Source organism: Scyliorhinus canicula, chromosome 9 (assembly GCF_902713615.1).
Source record: "Scyliorhinus canicula chromosome 9, sScyCan1.1, whole genome shotgun sequence".
NCBI lineage: Eukaryota > Metazoa > Chordata > Chondrichthyes > Carcharhiniformes > Scyliorhinidae > Scyliorhinus > Scyliorhinus canicula.
The window spans coordinates 121687327-121705258 of NC_052154.1; the positions used below are offsets into that span (position 1 = coordinate 121687327).

Below are 17932 nucleotides of genomic sequence, written 5' to 3' on the forward strand. Positions count from 1 at the left end.
AGGTGGATTGGCCATGCTAAATTGCCCGTAGTGTAAGGTTAATGGGGGGATTGTTGGGTTACGGGTATACGGGTTACGTGGGTTTAAGTAGGGTGATCATTGCTCGGCACAACATCGAGGGCTGAAGGGCCTGTTCTGTGCTGTACTGTTCTATGTCTATGTCTAAATCAAAGTCCCTCCCCCCCACCGCCCCGCCACCAACTCGACACTAGTCCAACGCATCTGGGGGTCTGCAGCAGGAATTGGTAACAATATAATGTGCAACGGGACATTTTGCTCAGCGAATGACGACCGCACAAAACTCCGCATCCTCTACACATTATAGAGGATGCCAAAGTCATATAAATTTAAATGAGGAAGTTACACATGGCACAAATGTCTCACCAATTGAACTTGTTCTAATATATTTATTATCCAAAGCCATTCTTTACAAAGGTATACAAAGGCCAGGATTAAATGCATATTAATAATCTTTGTAAAACATAAAATAGTCTTTTGAGTCTCCTATTAATGAAAAACCTCCTCACTGCAGAGTAGTTTGATATCAATGTTTAGAGATTCCAGAAGTCTGCAATTATTAATCAAATTATACAAAATAAAAGCATTGTCCACAACAGCAGCGGAATGCAAATTATAGTGGAATATTATAGTGAAATGCAGGACAAAAGTTCTTCAAGAAAGGGTAGCAAACTACAGTAATATAATAGAGGAGTTGTCTAGAGGAGATGTCTAGAATTCATAATTGAAGAAACCAGCAATACTTTTCTCTTTCCTTTGTATCAATTTACTGGAAGTGCAAAATTAAGATCAGCATTAGATTGTAAATAAATGATCTAGAATAGGTTCCTTCAGCAGGTTCACACTGTATTGCTCATTCGATAGTTACGTGCAATGTGTTAATGAAATTTTGTAACTAAATTACAAAATCATTGGAAATGTAAAATCATGAGATGATTTATCATATTGTTTGCAATGCCTTCCAATATATATGAAACACATAAATAAATTAGAGCGATATGGACCAGATTTCCAAGTTTGAGCACCGACTTGTGTCAAGTTAGCTGAAGCCACCTGGGGCACTTCAAACAACCTCAGTACCTCCACACTAAAGAAGAAGTTGGTTTTCAGCTCTTGCTGGCTACTCAGTGACTGCTGTGAAATGCATTGGTGGAGTCAGTCTTAGTGACGTGTTTGGATATCTTAATGTTGGGGGGGTTACACTTGGATACCCACGGGGCACCAAAGGGCATCTCACAGTTTAGTCAACCATATCCCCCGAAGGGTCATTGCCCTCAGCAGAGGAACCTGGAAGAAGGGTGGAAAGAGTTTCATTTCAACATGAACTAGTGCAATCCTCCTCAAATTACAGTCCGTCCTCCATCAAATGTGCAATCCAGTCAGTTACAATCAACAACTGTAACTTTCATTACTCACCTCAGAGTTAAGACTAAATTTAATAAGTATATATTTTTTCAGAAACAAATCCATTCTTCTTTCGGCCATTTAAAATGAATTACATTTTTGTGAAATCTACATATTTTAGGGTGGAGCCTATGTACTGTCTATACAAATATTCTCAAAATTTATTTCAGCACAAAAAAGACATCTTTTGAAATTCTTATAATGCAAATACATCACAGGGTAGTATCATCTTTACAAGGTAATATATTATAAATATACTATTTTTATTTAAACATTAGGCAGTGCCGGGCATGATAAGTATTCAGACATGGGAAATGGGGTTGGCAGGGGGGTGAAATTGATCTAAACCAGTGTCAGATGCTTTTATGGTGAATCAATTCCAATGGGAAAGGAAATTGGGTGTGGTGTAAATGAGGAGGCAAATTAGCTACAAGCACTGCTAGCAAAGAGCAATGTGCCACTGAACAGGCCTGACTGGTTGCACCACTAATTTCCAATAGTTATCAATTATATTCAGAGAATTAAGAGGCCCTAAAGGGCAAAGAGTGAAAATTGTAGTACGTGTTGGCCGTGCCATCACATCTCCAATGTGAAAGGTTTATGTAATAGATCACTTACCAATTCATTCAACCAAGGATTGGGAAAGATTTAAAGCAGGAGAGAGAAACAAAGGAAAGAGCGTCTATTAGTTTTCCAAAATATAAATTCTGCATTGGAGATTCAAATCAAGTCTTTCACTTTTTTCAGTTCCACAAGTCTACAAAACAAACAAGTTTTAACAGTGGTTATAGTAGGAGATTACTTGAGAAATAGTGGATTCTCTACACTGTATTTACAGACAACCCGTTCCCTATCTGTCATAGTGCCTTATATACATATTCAAAAACGAAACAAAAATCATACTGCATGCATAAAAGGGTTACTACACAAACTCTGGGTTCAGAGAATTGCGTATACTGCTTTAGCACACATTATTATTACTCAAGTGAATTATATAGAACAGTTACTAGAATATACCTTTAAGGAAATGTAGTCCTCCCAACTCATTAACATATAGTGGCATAATGATAACATAAGTGATGGATATTACATAGCAAGAAACAAATTTATATTGGGCAGTAGTGCAAGATATACAACATTGTGTTGGTACCCCAGCAGATATTCAGGAGTGAATATCAACAGGAGTGAATATCAAGTGGGTTACATAATAGGTGCCCACTTTATGCTATCAAGTGAGGTGAATTTTTACCCTGACGTTTCTAAAATAATCAACCATCTGCTAATCAGAGATCTGCATGTGGCCTATTGCTGGGCTTGGCTGTCTAGATGTGCGAGGGCTGTTCTTTACTTTTGTTTTCCATCTAATGGAACACTGCGTATCTACAAGCAGAGGTAAGTAACACATTTTGACAGATTCACACAAACCACACCCACATTGAAGGAGTCTCAAAAAAAACAAGTGGAGTAGAGAAAAAAACAATAACATGTGTTTAAGCTGAGATATGAATCTAGTTGAAGTACATCACAAAAAAATCTTATCAAAAGAATCTATAAATATAGACAGCTGCATTTGTTTTTGAAATGCAGCAAAATTTAGCAAGAAATCCATTTCAAGGTTAAATAAGCAAGAAATTTAAACTAAAGGATTTTAAAAATTCCACTTTTAAATAGCTCCAACTAAAATTAATCAAAGACTTAAAAAAAGAAGAAACAGTAGCTGGGAGCTGCATTGATTTGACACAAGAACATTGCATTGATCTTTCAGTAAAGTGATGAGGTATGAATACTTATTTATGCAATCTTCAGTTAGCCACTTCACTAGAAATTGTAAATTTTGTAAATATTCTCTGCTCCGCCTCCACTGTCCACAGTCATTTATGACATTAAATCATCTTTGGTCATATTAAACTTTCCATTTAGGGATTCATGATTCCGTTCAGAGATTCAATCCACTGTCCCACAGCTAAATATAGCTTCCTCATTCTGATTGAAAAAAATCCACTTTCTCTGAATAATTAAGATTTTTCAATACAAAAAAAATTGATTGTAAAATTTCTATTTATGTTTCTCAAAGCAATAAAAGTACATTAAAATAACAATGACCACAATTTAGGCTATTTAGGGCTCTACTGAAGTTACAACATGGTGCAGCCTCAACAATCAGACTAGTCACAAACAACGACAAAGTGATTAGCAGAAAATAATTTGTTCAACTGGAAGAGGTATGTTGTGAGAGGCCGTTTGCATGTTCCACAAGTTTTCAAACAGATTTTTTCCATGTGGCGTTCTGGTGCATGAGAAAAAAACTATTTTCAGGTAACATGACACCTAGAGGAAGAAATGTTCTGCATGGAAGGAAGGTCCATATGATGGTCAAATCTGGTCCCCGTGGACAGCAAAGGGCTTCATTTCTAAGCCGGGATCAAGATCCTGCTGATAGAGAGAGGCTTGAACATTCCAGTTAATAGGGGGCAAGCTCGGCCACAGGTGACGCTGGTATGCTTCATATTTTGAAATCAGATCCATCACTGAGGTATTGCTCCGGACCCATTTCTTAACAGACTTGTAGGTAGATGGTGCCTGTAGTATGAAAAGGCTCTGGCTCTTTTGTAGCCTTGTACTATTTTGCAACCTAGAATGGAGAGAAGAAACAAAATTATTAGCTTCTGCTTGTTTACAGGTTTTTTTGCAACTGATTAAACAAGCATTAATATGGGAGCGAGATGAGCTAACTGCCTCTTCTTGACTTAACTTCACTTCTGAGAATCTCCGGTGAAAAATATGTCCCCCATACTGCTTAGTGGGTTAATGCACCATTCAGTACCATTCATTGCCATACAGATCAAAAGGGTTCCAGGCTTGATTTCACAGAAGGGAGTAAGCCTGGGTTGGTGGGGGGGGGGGGGGCAAGTCCATTTAAGGTTCTATATTTGATCTTAGCGGTTGCAGAGAAGGTGAAGGAGAATCTATGCTGGGTTGCAAAGAAGGAAATTATCAAAGAATGGGGGTAAAGTTTCTAATGATGACTATGTTAGAGAGAATTCCACAGGGATATGGGAGTGAGCAATCACTGAATTTAGGTTAATTCTTTTTAAAAATAAAATTAGAGGACCTAATTCTTTTTACCAATTAAGGGGCAATTTAACGTGATCAATTCACCTACCCTGCACATCCTTTTGGGTTGTGGGAGTGAGAACCATGCCGACACTGGGAGAATGTTCAAACTCCACATGGACAGTGACCCGGGTCCGAGATCGAGCCCGGGTCCAAGATCGAGCCCGGGTCATCTCCGCTACGAGGCAGCAGTGCTAACCGCTGCACCACCGAGCTGCCCCTCGACCCAAAAATGAATTTAATGTCATATGCAACCGAATAAGTTAATGAATGTATATAATGCAGTTCAGCTGATTTCAGCCAGAATAATAGCTCGAGTGCTACAATTAGCCTCATCAATAGAGGAGGAAAACACAAACAGCTAATCCTGGTCAGTGTAGTGTAATGGTTTTCTGCTTCAGCTGAGACTTGGGAAAAAGTACTGCCCATATCTTTTTATAATTCATTCATGGGATGTGGTGTCATTACCTAGGCCACCATTATGATATAAAGAGTCACATGCTGGTAGACTGTGGAGAGAGAGAGTGTGGGAGAAGTCGGCATGAAGATAGTACCTCGTCAGGGCTCTACCTTGGAGATATGTATATAGTTAACAGTAAACAGTTTCTGTTCAACCACACAAACCTCCAAATGAGATATCAAGTAATCGTACAACAATCATTATCCAATACTGGTGTCATGAGTGGGGTGTTGGCTGTCAGAAGTATTTAGCAGGTTGGGATAGACGAGCCTCCTGATGGAATTTTTCTTTTTTTTAAAAATACGTTTATTAAGATGTTTCCTTAACAATCAATACAAACCAGAACAAAAGAATACAAAAAAAATCACAATCAAATATAAAAGTTAAACCGAAACACACCCAATAATTAATTGAATTTTTTTAATAAACATTTTATTGAGGTATTTATGGTTTTACAACAACAAAATAAACAATGTACATAAATTTATAAACATAGTGCAAAAGCCGTCTTCCTTCCTTACGGGTCCCACCTTTACTAACCCCCTACTCTAAACTAATCTAATCCCCAGCTCCCTCCACCCTCCTTCTGCTGACGGTTAATTTTCCGCAAAGAAGTCGATTAACGGCTGCCACCTCTGGGCGAACCCTCACATTGACCCTCTCAAGGCGATCTTGATTTTCTCCAGACAGAGAAAGCTAGCCATGTCCGATAGCCACGTCTCCGACTTCGAGGGCTTTGAGTCCCTCCAAGCTAATAGAATCCGTCTCCGGGCTACCAGGGAAGCAAAGGCCAGAACGTCTGTCTCTTTCTCCTCCTAAATTCCAGGATCTTCCGACACACCGAAAATCGCCACCTCTAGACTCGGTGCCACCCTTGTTCTTAACACATTGGGCATGACATCCGCAAACCCCTGCCAAAATCCCCTGAGCTTCAGGCACGTCCAGAACATATGGACATGGTTCGCTGACCCTCCCGCACACCTTACGCAACTTCTACTACCCCAAAGAACCTGCTCATCCGGGCCACTGTCATGTGGGCCCGGTGCACAACGTTAAATTGTATCAGGCTAAGCCTGGCACATGTTGTGGATGCATTGACTTTACTCAACGCGTCCGCCCAGAGACCGTCCTCTATCTCTAATCCTAACTCCTCTTCCCACTTGCGTTTCAACTCCTCGGTCTGCATCTCGTCTGACCCCATGAGTTCCTTGTAAATGTCAGAAACCCTCCTTTCTCCCACCTACACTCTAGAAACTACCCTGTCCTGTATCCCCCCTTGGTGGTAGGAGCGGGAAGGTTGAGACCTGCCTGTGTAGGAAGTCCCGCGCCTGCAGGTAGCTAAATTCATTTCCCCTCGCCAATCCAAATTTCTCCTCCAGCTCCCTCAGGCTAGAAAAGCTCCCCTCCATATCCCCCATCCTATCAATCCCTGCTCTCTGTCATCTCCGAAACTCTCCATCCATCCTTCCCAGGGCGAACCGGTGATTATTACAGTATGGAGACTACACAGATGCTCCTTCCGCTCCCACATGCCTCCTCCATTGCCCCAAGACCCTCAGGGCCGCCACCACCACAGGGCTGGTGGAGTGCCGTACCGGCGGGAATGGCAGAGGCGCCATTACCAACACTCCCAAATTTGTGCCCTTGGATGAAGCTGCCTCAACACGCTCCCACACCGACCCTCCCCCCACCACCCACTTCCTGATCATGGCTATATTCGGCACCCAATAATAATTGCTAAAGTTCGGCAGTGCCAGCCCGCCCCCCCCCCTCCCGGCTCTGCTCAAACACCCCCTTTTTTACTCACGGAATCTTACCCGCCCATACAAAGCGAGTGATTACCTTATTGACCCGTTTAAAAAAGGATCATGGAATAAAGATGGGGAGACACTGAAATACAAACAGGAATCTCGGGAGGACCGTCATTTTCACTGTCTGCACCCTCCCAGCTAGTGACAACGGGAGCGCATCCCACTTCTGAAAATCGTCCTTCATTTGGTCTACTAATCGGGCCAAATTTAACTTGTGTTGCCGTTCCCATTCCCGTGCCACCTGGATGGCCAGGTACCGAAAGCTTTCCCCTACCACCCTAAACGGCAGTTTCCCAAATCGCCTCTCCTGCCCCCTTGCCTGGACCGTGATTATCTCACTTTTCCCCATATTTTGTTTATACCCTGAAAACCGGCCAAATTCCTCCAGAATCCTCATAATTTCTTCTATCCCCTCCAGTGGGTCCGATACATACAGGAGCAGGTTGGCTGCGTAAAGTGAGACTCTGTGTTCCACTGCCTCCCGGATCAGCCCCTTCCAGCCCCTTGATGTTCTCAGCGCAATTGCCAGCGGCTCTATGGCCAGCGCAAACAGCAGTGGGGAGAGGGGGCATCCCTGTCTTGTCCCCCGGTGCAGCCTGAAATAGTCCGATGTTATCCTATTTGTGCATACGCTTGCGATAGGAGCTTGATACTAACAACATGACCCAGTCAATAAAGCCCCGCCCAAATCTGAACCATCGCAGTACGTCCCACAGATACTCTCATTCCACCCGATCAAAAGCCTTCTCTGGTCCATTGTGACCACTACCTCCACCTCCCTACCTTCTGGGGGCATCATGATCACATTTAACAATCTTCTTACATTGGCCATCAACTGCCTACCCTTAACGAACCTCGTCTGGTCCTCCCCAATCACGTCCGGAACACAGTCTTCAATCCTAGAAGACAAGATTTTGGCCAGCAGTTTGGCGTCCACATTCAATAGGGATATCGGCCTGTAGGACCCACATAGCTCCGTGTCCTTGTCCCGCTTCAGGATCAATGAGATCATGGCCTGTGACATCGTTGGGGGAAGCACACCACGCTCCCCTGCCTCATTGAATGTCCTTATCAACAGCGGCCCCAATATCCCAGAGAACGTTTTATAAAACGTTTACAAAGTCCAGCACCGGGGCTTTATCCGACTGCATGGTCTTCAGACCCTCTGCTATCTCTTCCAACCCGATCAGGGCCCTAGGCCCTTCTACCAACCCTCCGTCCACCTTCGGGAGATTCAGATGGCAGAAAATGGTAATTGTTGCAAAAACAGGCTAGTGTTATGGGCCAGGATTTAGAAAACTCCAAAGTATATCATGGAGTTCACCTGACCCACAACTGTTTATTGATTTTGGTTTTGATGAGCACAAGGGCCTACCTTTCAGGTGTTATACAACAGAGGCCTTAAGCATTTTAAATCAAAAACAAAGTTTATTCTACAAATTCAGTTAACATTTCTATAAACATACAGTAAGCATTTTTATCAACTACAAACATAAATATCCCACACAGCTACAGTTATCTATCTAGATATATATATAAAACCCTTAATAACTTCCCTTTCAACTGTTTCAATTTGATAACATCCAATAAACCAGAAAAACCCCTTTTACCAAAACTTTGGGCGAAATTCTCCCCCCCCCCACGACGGGTGGGAGAATAGCGGGAGGGCCTTCCCGATTTTTTTGACGCCCTCCCGCTATTCTCCCCCCCCCCCCGCCGAAATCCCGACACGAATCGCTGCCGCCGTTTTTTACGGCCGGCAGCGATTCACAGCTGTTAGAAGGGCCGAAGTCCCAGCCCTTTACGACCTTTTTACGAACGGCAAACACACCTGGTCCTGCCGTTCGTAAAAACGTCGTGACCACCTGGAAAAAATTAACCATGGCACCGATTGGCACGGCAGTACCACGGCCGTGCCAAGGGTGCCATGGGCCCGCGATCGGTGCCCACCGATCGCGGGCAGCGGGCCCGATGCCCGCGCACTATTTGTCCTTCCGCCGCCCCGCAGTATCAATACGCGGGGCGGCTGAGGGGCAACCCGGACCGCGCATGCGCGGGTTTCGCGCAAAAACGCGATGACGTCACACGCGCATGCGCGGGTGGAGTCTTCCCACCTGCGCATGCGCGGCTGACGTCATATGACGCGTCAGCCGGCGCTAAGTCCGACAAGCGGGTTTAACAATTTTCGTTAAGCCCGACTTGTCGGAGCCTCCGACGTCGGGCTGCTAGCCCCGACGGGGGACCAGAATCGGTCCCCCGTCGGGAAGGGGCGCGATTTGACGATTTCTCCCGTTTTGGGAGAATTTCGCCCAATAGGTTTGAATTCTTTCCAGAAAACAGTTATTCACTTTTAAATTATCAAGTCAGCTGGACACCTTTTAACATGCAGAGAGAGAGAAAACTTATTTGTCTGAATCCAGCTTCCAACTGTGTAAAACAAAAGTAAAACTCAGAGCCACAGCCAGGTCCCAGCTGAAAACAAAAGTAAAACCCAGAGCCACAGCCCCGCCCCACCCACACAATGACATCACTGAAGCCATTTGATAAGATACACGTTTCTTAAAGGGACACTCCTGTGACACGAGTGAAGAAAGAGAAAAGAGCTCAAAATGCTGTCTAAACTGTTTCCAAATCCTAAGACAGGAGACCACCACTGGGTTTGAAGAAAACCTGGTGGGAGAAAAAGACAATGGTGCAGTGATTATGGCCAGAAGAGTAGAAGTAGAGCAGGAACGATCCTCCATTTGCCCCCAAATAGACTCGGGACCACTAATCCACAACAATATTTTTTGAACGTTAGTAGCCCAGTCGTAGAACAATAAATTGAGAAGGGCCAAAACCTCCGACTGTCTTTCCCTTTGGAGCAGAACTCTGCAGTTTCTAGGATTCTTACCCACCCAAATGAAATTGATCTTGATTTTAAAAAAGACTTGGAGAGAAAATGGAAAGACACTGAAAGTAAAATAATAACTTTGGGAGTACATTCATTTTAATAGTCTGAATCTTATATGCCAAGGATATAGAAAGACTATTCCACCTCTGCAAATCCGTTTTGATACGATTAACCAGATTCATGTAATTCAAATGCAAAGTGGGGCCCGGTTGTAGGTCACCCAGACGGCCAGATAGCGAAACCTTGTCAGGGAAACATGAAAAAGTAAGGGCCCCAATTGGGCTCACCTCCCAGGGAGGTTAACTGGGAAACATTCCTTCTTACCCAAGTTCAATTTATACCCCGAGAAGGATCTGAAGGTGTTAAGCAACTTCATCATGTTGTCTATGGAGGGGGCTGAATCCATATAAAGACACCCGATACTCTACCCCATTCCGACAAACACCCTTCCACTAACTTGAGGACCTCGGCGCTATAGCAAGCGGCTCTTTTGCCAGAAGTGAAGTAAGTGGGCAGCCCCTATTCAAGGGAAAATAGTCAGGGAGTTCAAAGCATTCGTACAAACACTGGCTGTAGGGGCATTATATAACAGGCAAATACTGGATGCAAATTTATGACCAATCACAGACCTTCTAAACATCTCAAATAAATGCTCCCATTCCACTCTGTCAAATGCCTTTTCAGCATCAAGAGAAACTATCATCTTTGGCTCGGACACTGTGAGGGAAGGGGAAAGGATCACACTTAACAGGTGACATTTCACGAAGCCTATTTGATCCTTCAAAATTATATTTGGAAGGCAAGGCTTCAACCACAGCACCAACACTTTACCTGGTAGCTTGACGTGCGCATTCAAGAGTGATATAGGGTGGTAAAAACCATACTCTGGCGGGTCTTTGTCCCTCTTAAGAAGCAGGGAAATAGAAGCTTGAGTGAGGGTCAGAGGCAGCGATCCCTGGGATATCATTTAACATGTCCAATAATAATGGCACAAGCTGCTCCAAGAACTTCTTATAAAATTAAATCGGAAAGCCATCCGGACCATGGGCCTTGCCAGACTGCATCAGTCCAATACTTTTTAAAATCCCGTCCTGGTGTAACGGGAATTCCAACTCACTGCTCCTAACCACCTCAACTGTTGGGATGGGTGGACCGACCAGAAAGGCGACGTGGTCAATTTATCTGCTAGGGGCTCGGACCTATAAAGATTGCGGTAAAAGGATTTAAAAGCCGCATTGACCTGGGGAGGACGGAAACCAGTTTGCCGCCCGGATTAAGTATCTGAGTGATCTCCCAGGAGGCTGCCTGCCATTTGAGTTGGTGAGCCGGAAAATGACTGACCTTCTCCCTGTACTCATAGAATGTACCCCTGGAGTGTTCTAACTGACCTACCGCCCTGCTAGTAGACAATAGCTCAAACCGGATCTGTAATTTTTTTCCTGTTTGTCAGTAGCTCCGAACTAGGATTAAGCAAGTACTGGTGATCCACCCCGAGAATGGAATCCACCAGCCTCTGCTGCTCCAAACTATTAGATTTTATATAATTATCTATGCCAGTGGTAATACGTTCACAAAATGTTTCATCATCTAACAATGCAGTATCTAACCTCCAGGATGGACGCTGGGTGGGGCCAGACTCCAGCAACAAATCAATAAAGTGTGGGGCACAATCTGAAATAACAATTGCGAGTACTCAATCACCTAAAATGAGCTGGTGTGAGTCTAGATTGGGGAGGAATTTTTCTAAGTATGGTAGCAAGCGGGAACAGCCGCAATCTTTCCTGCGCTCGGCCCAGCGAGACCGGCAATGCAATTCAACATAAATTGGTCCATTTAACAAGGCCCCAAGGGCTTCCCGTCGCAATTGAAGGCTCACCGGCTGATTTGCCAGGACCAAGCGCGCCAGCCCCCCGCTAACAAGGTCGAGCAGCACTTGCTCAGCCAAACCGAGATTTGGAGATGCAGACCATTTTTTTGTCTTTTTTATAAATTTAGAGTACCCAATTCATTTTTTCCAATTAAGGGGTAATTTAGCATGCCACCCACCTACCCTGCACATCTTTGGGTTGTGGGGGTAAAACCCATGCAAACACGGGGAGAATGTGCAAACTCCATACGGACAATGACCCAGAGCTGGGATCGAACCTGGGATCTTGGCGCCATGAGGCAGCAATGCTAACCACTGTGCTGCCCGGAGATGCAGACCTAGGGAGGCTGCTAGACACTGTGGAGGCCAGGAGGGATGTCCTGTTCCCCACGATGGTCCAGGTGAGTCAGCAACAAGGCAGCTAGTGCTGCCTGGGATGAGGTGGTGGCAGATGTCAGCTCAAGAGTATGACCAGGAGGACTGGCCTTCAGTGCCGAAGAAAGGTCAACAACCTACACCAGGCAGCAACCCCTCCACCCCACAAGTTCCAAGGATGCAACCATAGTTGCAGCACAGTTGTCATCCCCACCCTTCATCAGTACAGCTACATGCAGCACGGTGGGATGTGTTAGGGGACAGGCATCAGGGGCACAATCTGGTGAGAATCACATTGCTGATGATGTACATCAGATGGAGCAGGAACCCCCAGGCAAGACAGCTGTCGGCGGGCTGCTGGATCCCAGGACCCAGCTGGTCCCAGCCTGATGATGAACCTGTGGTACAGAGGTACTCGGATTTGATGGAGACGATAGGGACCAACCTGGGCGTTCAGAGGGAGATGTCAGCATCACTCCAGCAGATTAATAGTCACTTGGAGGAGTCCCAGAAGCTAGGGACGCAGGAGATAGTGTAGGCAATGAGTGGCACCAAGGCCAACACTGTTAGGGTGGCGACTGCAATGGAGGGCCTGGTGCACGACGTCGACACCATGAGTGAAGATATCCATGGCCTTGCGCATTTGGTGATGGCCACAGCCGAAGGTCTCGCAAAATTTCTGACTCGCTGGGGGATGTCACCGAGTACCAGGCTGACCTGGATGAGGTTCTGCGGGACATGACCCGCTCTCAGATAGGAATAGCCGAGGCGCTGCGGAGCTTGTCCCAGTCACAGGTGGGCATGGCTGAGGCACTGCAGAGCATAGCCCAATCACTAAAGGGTATCGCTGAGAGATTCGACACTATGATGCAGACCATGGGGAACCACCAGGGCTGGCACAGCCAGATGATGCCGAGTCAGCTGGTGATTGAATCAGCTATCCCTCCATCCCAAAGTGAACCCGAGGGCCCTATGGGCAGTGATCAGGAGGAGGGGGCGCTGGGTGCTAAACTGGACCCTTCCCATGGAGTGGGCATGGTGGCCACCAGCTTCCCAGAGTTCCACTCCTCTGATGAGGCTGCGTCTTGAGTTCAGCACATGGGACATGGCGACATGGCTGTGCATGTGCCACCGACAAGTGAGCCGGGGTCCTCTGACCCCAGAAGACGCCTGACGGGGCATCGAAGGCCACGAGACGAGATAAGCAACTGGCTGTCTCCACCTCAGATGTGCATCCTAGGGAAACACCAAGATGTAGTGGTAGAGCTAGGAGGGCAAAACATGTTGAGGAACTAAAATCTGCATGTAACAAAACCAAACAAAACAAAAACTCCAAGCTCATTTTTTACCTTCCAAAATCACTCCCGATATCAAAGTAACTTCCCAGTTAGCAGGGAGAATCCCACTGCAGAAAAGGGAAAATAGATCAAATAAACCACAACCAAAACCCCATTTAACTTGTGCCCCACCAATGACTAATTGTCACTCCAAACAACTTTCTTCTTTAATAAAAAACATATAATATAAAGAACAAAAGCCCAGATAGTAGAGAACCTCCAATATATTTAAAAACATAATGAGCGCAACCCCAACAAGAACAAGTTTAAAAAAAAGAACAAGAATTAGAATACAACATGCCCGTCAACAGGGACGTAAACCAAATGACACCGTGCATAACTTGTGCCTCTTAACAAAGGAGCCCGCATACCTCGGCATATCGAAAATATAGTCTCTTCCCTCGAATGTTACTCTAAGACGGTCCTGATCACAAAATATTTTACCAGCTAACAATACCATATCTAACCTCCAGGGTGGACTCTGGGTGGTGCCCGAACCTGACTCCACTCTTATACAGAGCGATCTTTTTTTTTTGCCAACTTCGCACCCATGCACTGATACAACCTAAAGCGAGTGGCTTTTCCACTTGAAATCACGGTGCTCCCTCGCCCATCACAGAACCCTCTCCTTTCCCTTAAACTATGAAATCTCACAATCATCGCACGTGGTAGATCTTCAGTTCGAAACTTCGGCCTAAGCGAGCGACCCACCATATTGAGGAACATGACCGAGAAGTATTCCACAGGAGTAAGGCCCTCAATCCCCTCCAGCAACCCCACAATCCGGATGTTCTACCCCATGGATCTGTTTTCCAAGTCATTCAGCTTGGCTCTCACAATTTATTCATTTCGGCTTCCAAAGTCAGGTCGGACTCCAGCACAGCAATCTGAACATTGTGGGCCAATAAAACCACCTCCATACCCTTGATCAGGAGGACTCCCTGGGCTTTGACGGCCCCATTAGTTTTTCCCAGAGCTGCACGAAAGGGGGCCAAGGCCTCATGTCCTGATCTATTAAGCTCCTCTGATTTGCCAGTGCTTCTCAAACTTCTCGGCAAGATATTAGTGAGGACCTTGGCCATTAGTGGCGAGGTCAGAGAGAACGAATACGACTCTCTTACTTGCCGTTGAGACCCAAGAAGCCTCAGACTCCATTGGCGAGTTTCTGCTCGAAGCTTTCTTATCTTTGTTTTTCTGCATTATGAAATTTAACAAATGCTTCGCATTTCAAAGGATCTCAGGGGATTTCAAGCCTTTTGAAATGTTGCGGGCTTTCTAGGAAGGCTCTGACACTTCAAAAAACAGCAGTTTTAAAAGCATAGGGCTGAGGGAGCAGATGTGAGGAAAGAGAAAGTCTTCCTGGCTTGAATCTTCACTGAACTGTCTGATCTGTTCAGCTGTCAGGCAGAGCAGTTCAGAGTGTGGAGGTTACTTCAGAGTTTGAACAGGTCAGACTAGGATGAAGATCTTGAATAGAGGGCTGCCTGAGATCATCATGGAAAGAGTGATCTTCAGGTTGCCGAAGGCTGGAAGGGACAGTTCAGAAACAGGACCCCAACCAGGGGCGGGTCATGAGGCTATATCCCCTTACGCACAGTGCAAGCCCAGCCAACCATCAAGACCTTGGGGAATCCTCACTCTGCAGCCTATGGCAGAGGGGCGCATGAGCAAAGGGCTTGACACCCACCTCGGGGTTCATTGCGCCAGGACAGCACTTGTTAATACTTGCACCAAAGCCCATCCGGTGGAGTTCCTGCATTACGGGGGCGGGGTGGCGGGAGGAGGGGGGGGGGGCAGAGATTCAGGATTCCAGCCGGTTATTGGAAACAAATCCATGCAAATCAGCTGTTTGCATGTTCGCTCTGGCACGTGGCAAGAAGCCTGTTATGGTCGGCAGGGCAGGTGTGGAAAAAGGGGATGGATCTGACACATCCTGTTTTTGTCCTGACATGGAATTCTCTTCCCAATCGGGATTCCTGGTCTTAGTGGTGGGAGAACAGAGAACCCTGGGCCTGTATGCCCTCTTCCCATTTACAAATGCTGAAGCCATGGGACTGACAAGTTGGGTACATGGAAAATGTATATTTATGAGGAAAAGTTCAAATCTCCAACACTGCAGTTCATCTTTAAACAGTTATTCTATAAATCACTGTCAGTACCTCGTTGAAATATGATGTCCCACTTTTGTCTTGGCATTTGTGACAACGTACCACAAAATACTGGCAATCTGGCCTTTCATCCAGTCAATATCTTCTGGGAGATCAGGTAACCATTCCAACATTCTGTCAGGTACAAGTATGAAAAGAGACACAATTAATTAAATGCCTGTGCGCACATCGGCAGATTAGACAATAAGGGCAGAGTAGGTCATAGATATAAACTTGCAACACGTATAAAGCACTTTCCTTTCTCAAGCAGTGTGCTATCTCCTTAGCCAATGTACTTTGTCCAGAGCACATTCTCAAAATGCCATTCCAATTCTAGCCTAACTTTTCTGAATCCAAATGTCACGACAATGTAGTCACCTTTGGAACAGATACAGCATACTAGAGCACAAAAGAGTGAGTTTGTGATCTATATCAACATGGTTCGGACATGCAAAAGGAGAAAGCAACCTGTAATTTCTAAATGTATCCAGGACAATTCTAAACCCGTCTCTACGAAGTTCTTGGTTGTTGATAATGCTCCTGTGAAGAGCACCAGGCATTTTACTACATTAAAGATGTCCTATAAATACATGTTGTGGCTGTATATGAAAACTCTGTCAAGCAACAAGGTGAAGGCAAAGGAGCTTCAGGTAGGCAAATGTAATTCATTAATTTATTCGTCAATGTGTACTCTGCTCCAAGGCAGGTTCTATGCTCATTGTCTGCTAATGCATCATTCTGAGCAGTTTCCGTGGCTGTTTTTTGCCCCCACTGGTGTTTTGTTATTGCCTCCCACTCCCAGGGGTAGGGCGAGGAGGCAGATCACAAGTCAACCATAGCCAAAGTAGGAATCCAACCCACGTTGTTGGCTTATTTCTGAACCACAGCCTTGCCATCTCACCAACTGACCAATCCAGCTCCATCAAATGCAATTAAAAGCATTGTGGTTATCCATTCCTCCCTTTTCAAGCGAAAGAAACCACAAATCCAACTTATCTCTTGGACTGTCAGCAACGCCGTGGAATTCCAGGTTCCCTGAGCCAACTATTTTTTATTTTAATTATCAGCTGATGCACTGCAACACTGAAAAAATAGTCTAATCATACAGCACTGAAGCTAATCGAAAAACATGATTAGTTCCAATATTGAAAGATTAACTCTAAACCCCAAAATAAGCATTAGAAGCAAATGTCTCCTTGTCTCTATTTCTCCCACTGGACAGGTAGCCCCATGCCTTGAATTGTTCTGATAGCTTTTGATAGCTACAGTGGCAATCAGCACTGTGCAAGCTTAGATTTGCTAGCGCTAATTCTACAACCTGATACTCCACTGGAGAAGTCAGTGTTGAAAGAAGGAGGGGCCAGAGGTGTGGCTATGAGATTACACTCTATTTGTCTCAGCCTTGCTCCCTGTGAATGGGGTTCTCGACTGGGAGCACAGGATTAGGGAAATAGCTACTTTCCTGTGAGCTGAACCTCAAAATAATCCTGAGGTGCTCCACCTAGAGGCTGCGTTGATAATAGCTGAGACAAGCAGTCAACTCAGGCTTCAACTGATTAGCTACTGTTGGCCCGAAACGTAGGAAAATATTCCCAAAATGGAACAACAGAAAGTGCAAACTTACTTAATGGTGAATGAGACTGCGGATTCCAGGGGCAAGGTGTACGGAAGCATCATGGCGGAAGCTAGGCGGACTGGAAGTGTGTTTGAAAAGACTTGACGGAAACCTCTTTTTTCAGCACAGGCTTCAATCAATGCTGAGGAGAAAAAGAACATAATTACAGAAAATCAAACCAACTGCCAATGAAAACATGTTAACTCAAACAAGTGCAGAGATTGTTTTTTTGTGGGGGAGGGAACGTGGTGTCAGAATAAAAGGCCCAGGAAGTTGAAGAGACTGCTTAACACAGAAGGCTAGGGCAACTTCAGAGAACCTATGTCAGAATAGAAGGATGGTTCCAGGATTCTGGATCGAACGGAATCTGACCGTTTTCCATCCGGTTCATGGTGAACAGAAAATGCAATTATATTCGTATTTTGGAAATTCACAATCAAAGAGTCGCAGGTTGACTGGTGTAAGAAACTGAAAAAAATTATTCTTTTGAAGCTGGGAATTGAAGCTTCTGAAGCTGGGCTTATTTTTGAGTAACAGCAGAAGGATTTGTAACGCCATCAGTGTTATTCCAGATGCCACACGGAGGTAAAAGAAAATGGGAAAATACTCCATTATCCAGAACTCACATAATGCTGTCAATAATTTCAGACGTTTACATTGTGGTAGGAAGCTCAGTAGCAAACTCACAGTTTCATTAGAGAGGGAGAGAAAGCTGGTTAGCATAGAACCATAGTGGGCAGCAGTTAGCACTACTGCCTCATGGCGCTGAGGACCCGGGTTCAATCCCGGCCTTGGGTCACTGTCCATGTGGAGTTTGCACATTCTCCCCATGTCTGTGTGGGTCTCATCCCCACAACCCAAAAAAGATGTGCAGGGTAGGTGGATTGGCCA

At 45.1% G+C, this 17932-nt stretch overlaps 1 protein-coding gene across 2 annotated transcripts in view; it reads right to left on the reverse strand.

Moving 5' to 3' along the window:
- Nucleotides 1–387: 387 nt before the first annotated feature.
- Nucleotides 388–17932, reverse strand: part of pnpla2 (patatin-like phospholipase domain containing 2) — a 98125-nt gene continuing 80580 nt past the window's right edge. Inside the window, exons 7-10 of one of the 2 annotated variants that reach the window (XM_038807480.1) lie at nucleotides 17051–17183; nucleotides 15439–15561; nucleotides 13292–13347; nucleotides 388–4054 (exon numbers count right to left, since the gene is read on the reverse strand). In XM_038807480.1, the coding sequence (XP_038663408.1) occupies nucleotides 3948–4054; nucleotides 13292–13347; nucleotides 15439–15561; nucleotides 17051–17183 (419 nt within the window). In that variant the 3' untranslated portion in view covers nucleotides 388–3947. The remainder of the gene's footprint in view (nucleotides 4055–13291; nucleotides 13348–15438; nucleotides 15562–17050; nucleotides 17184–17932) is intronic. The other variant, XM_038807479.1, reaches the window with a different exon arrangement.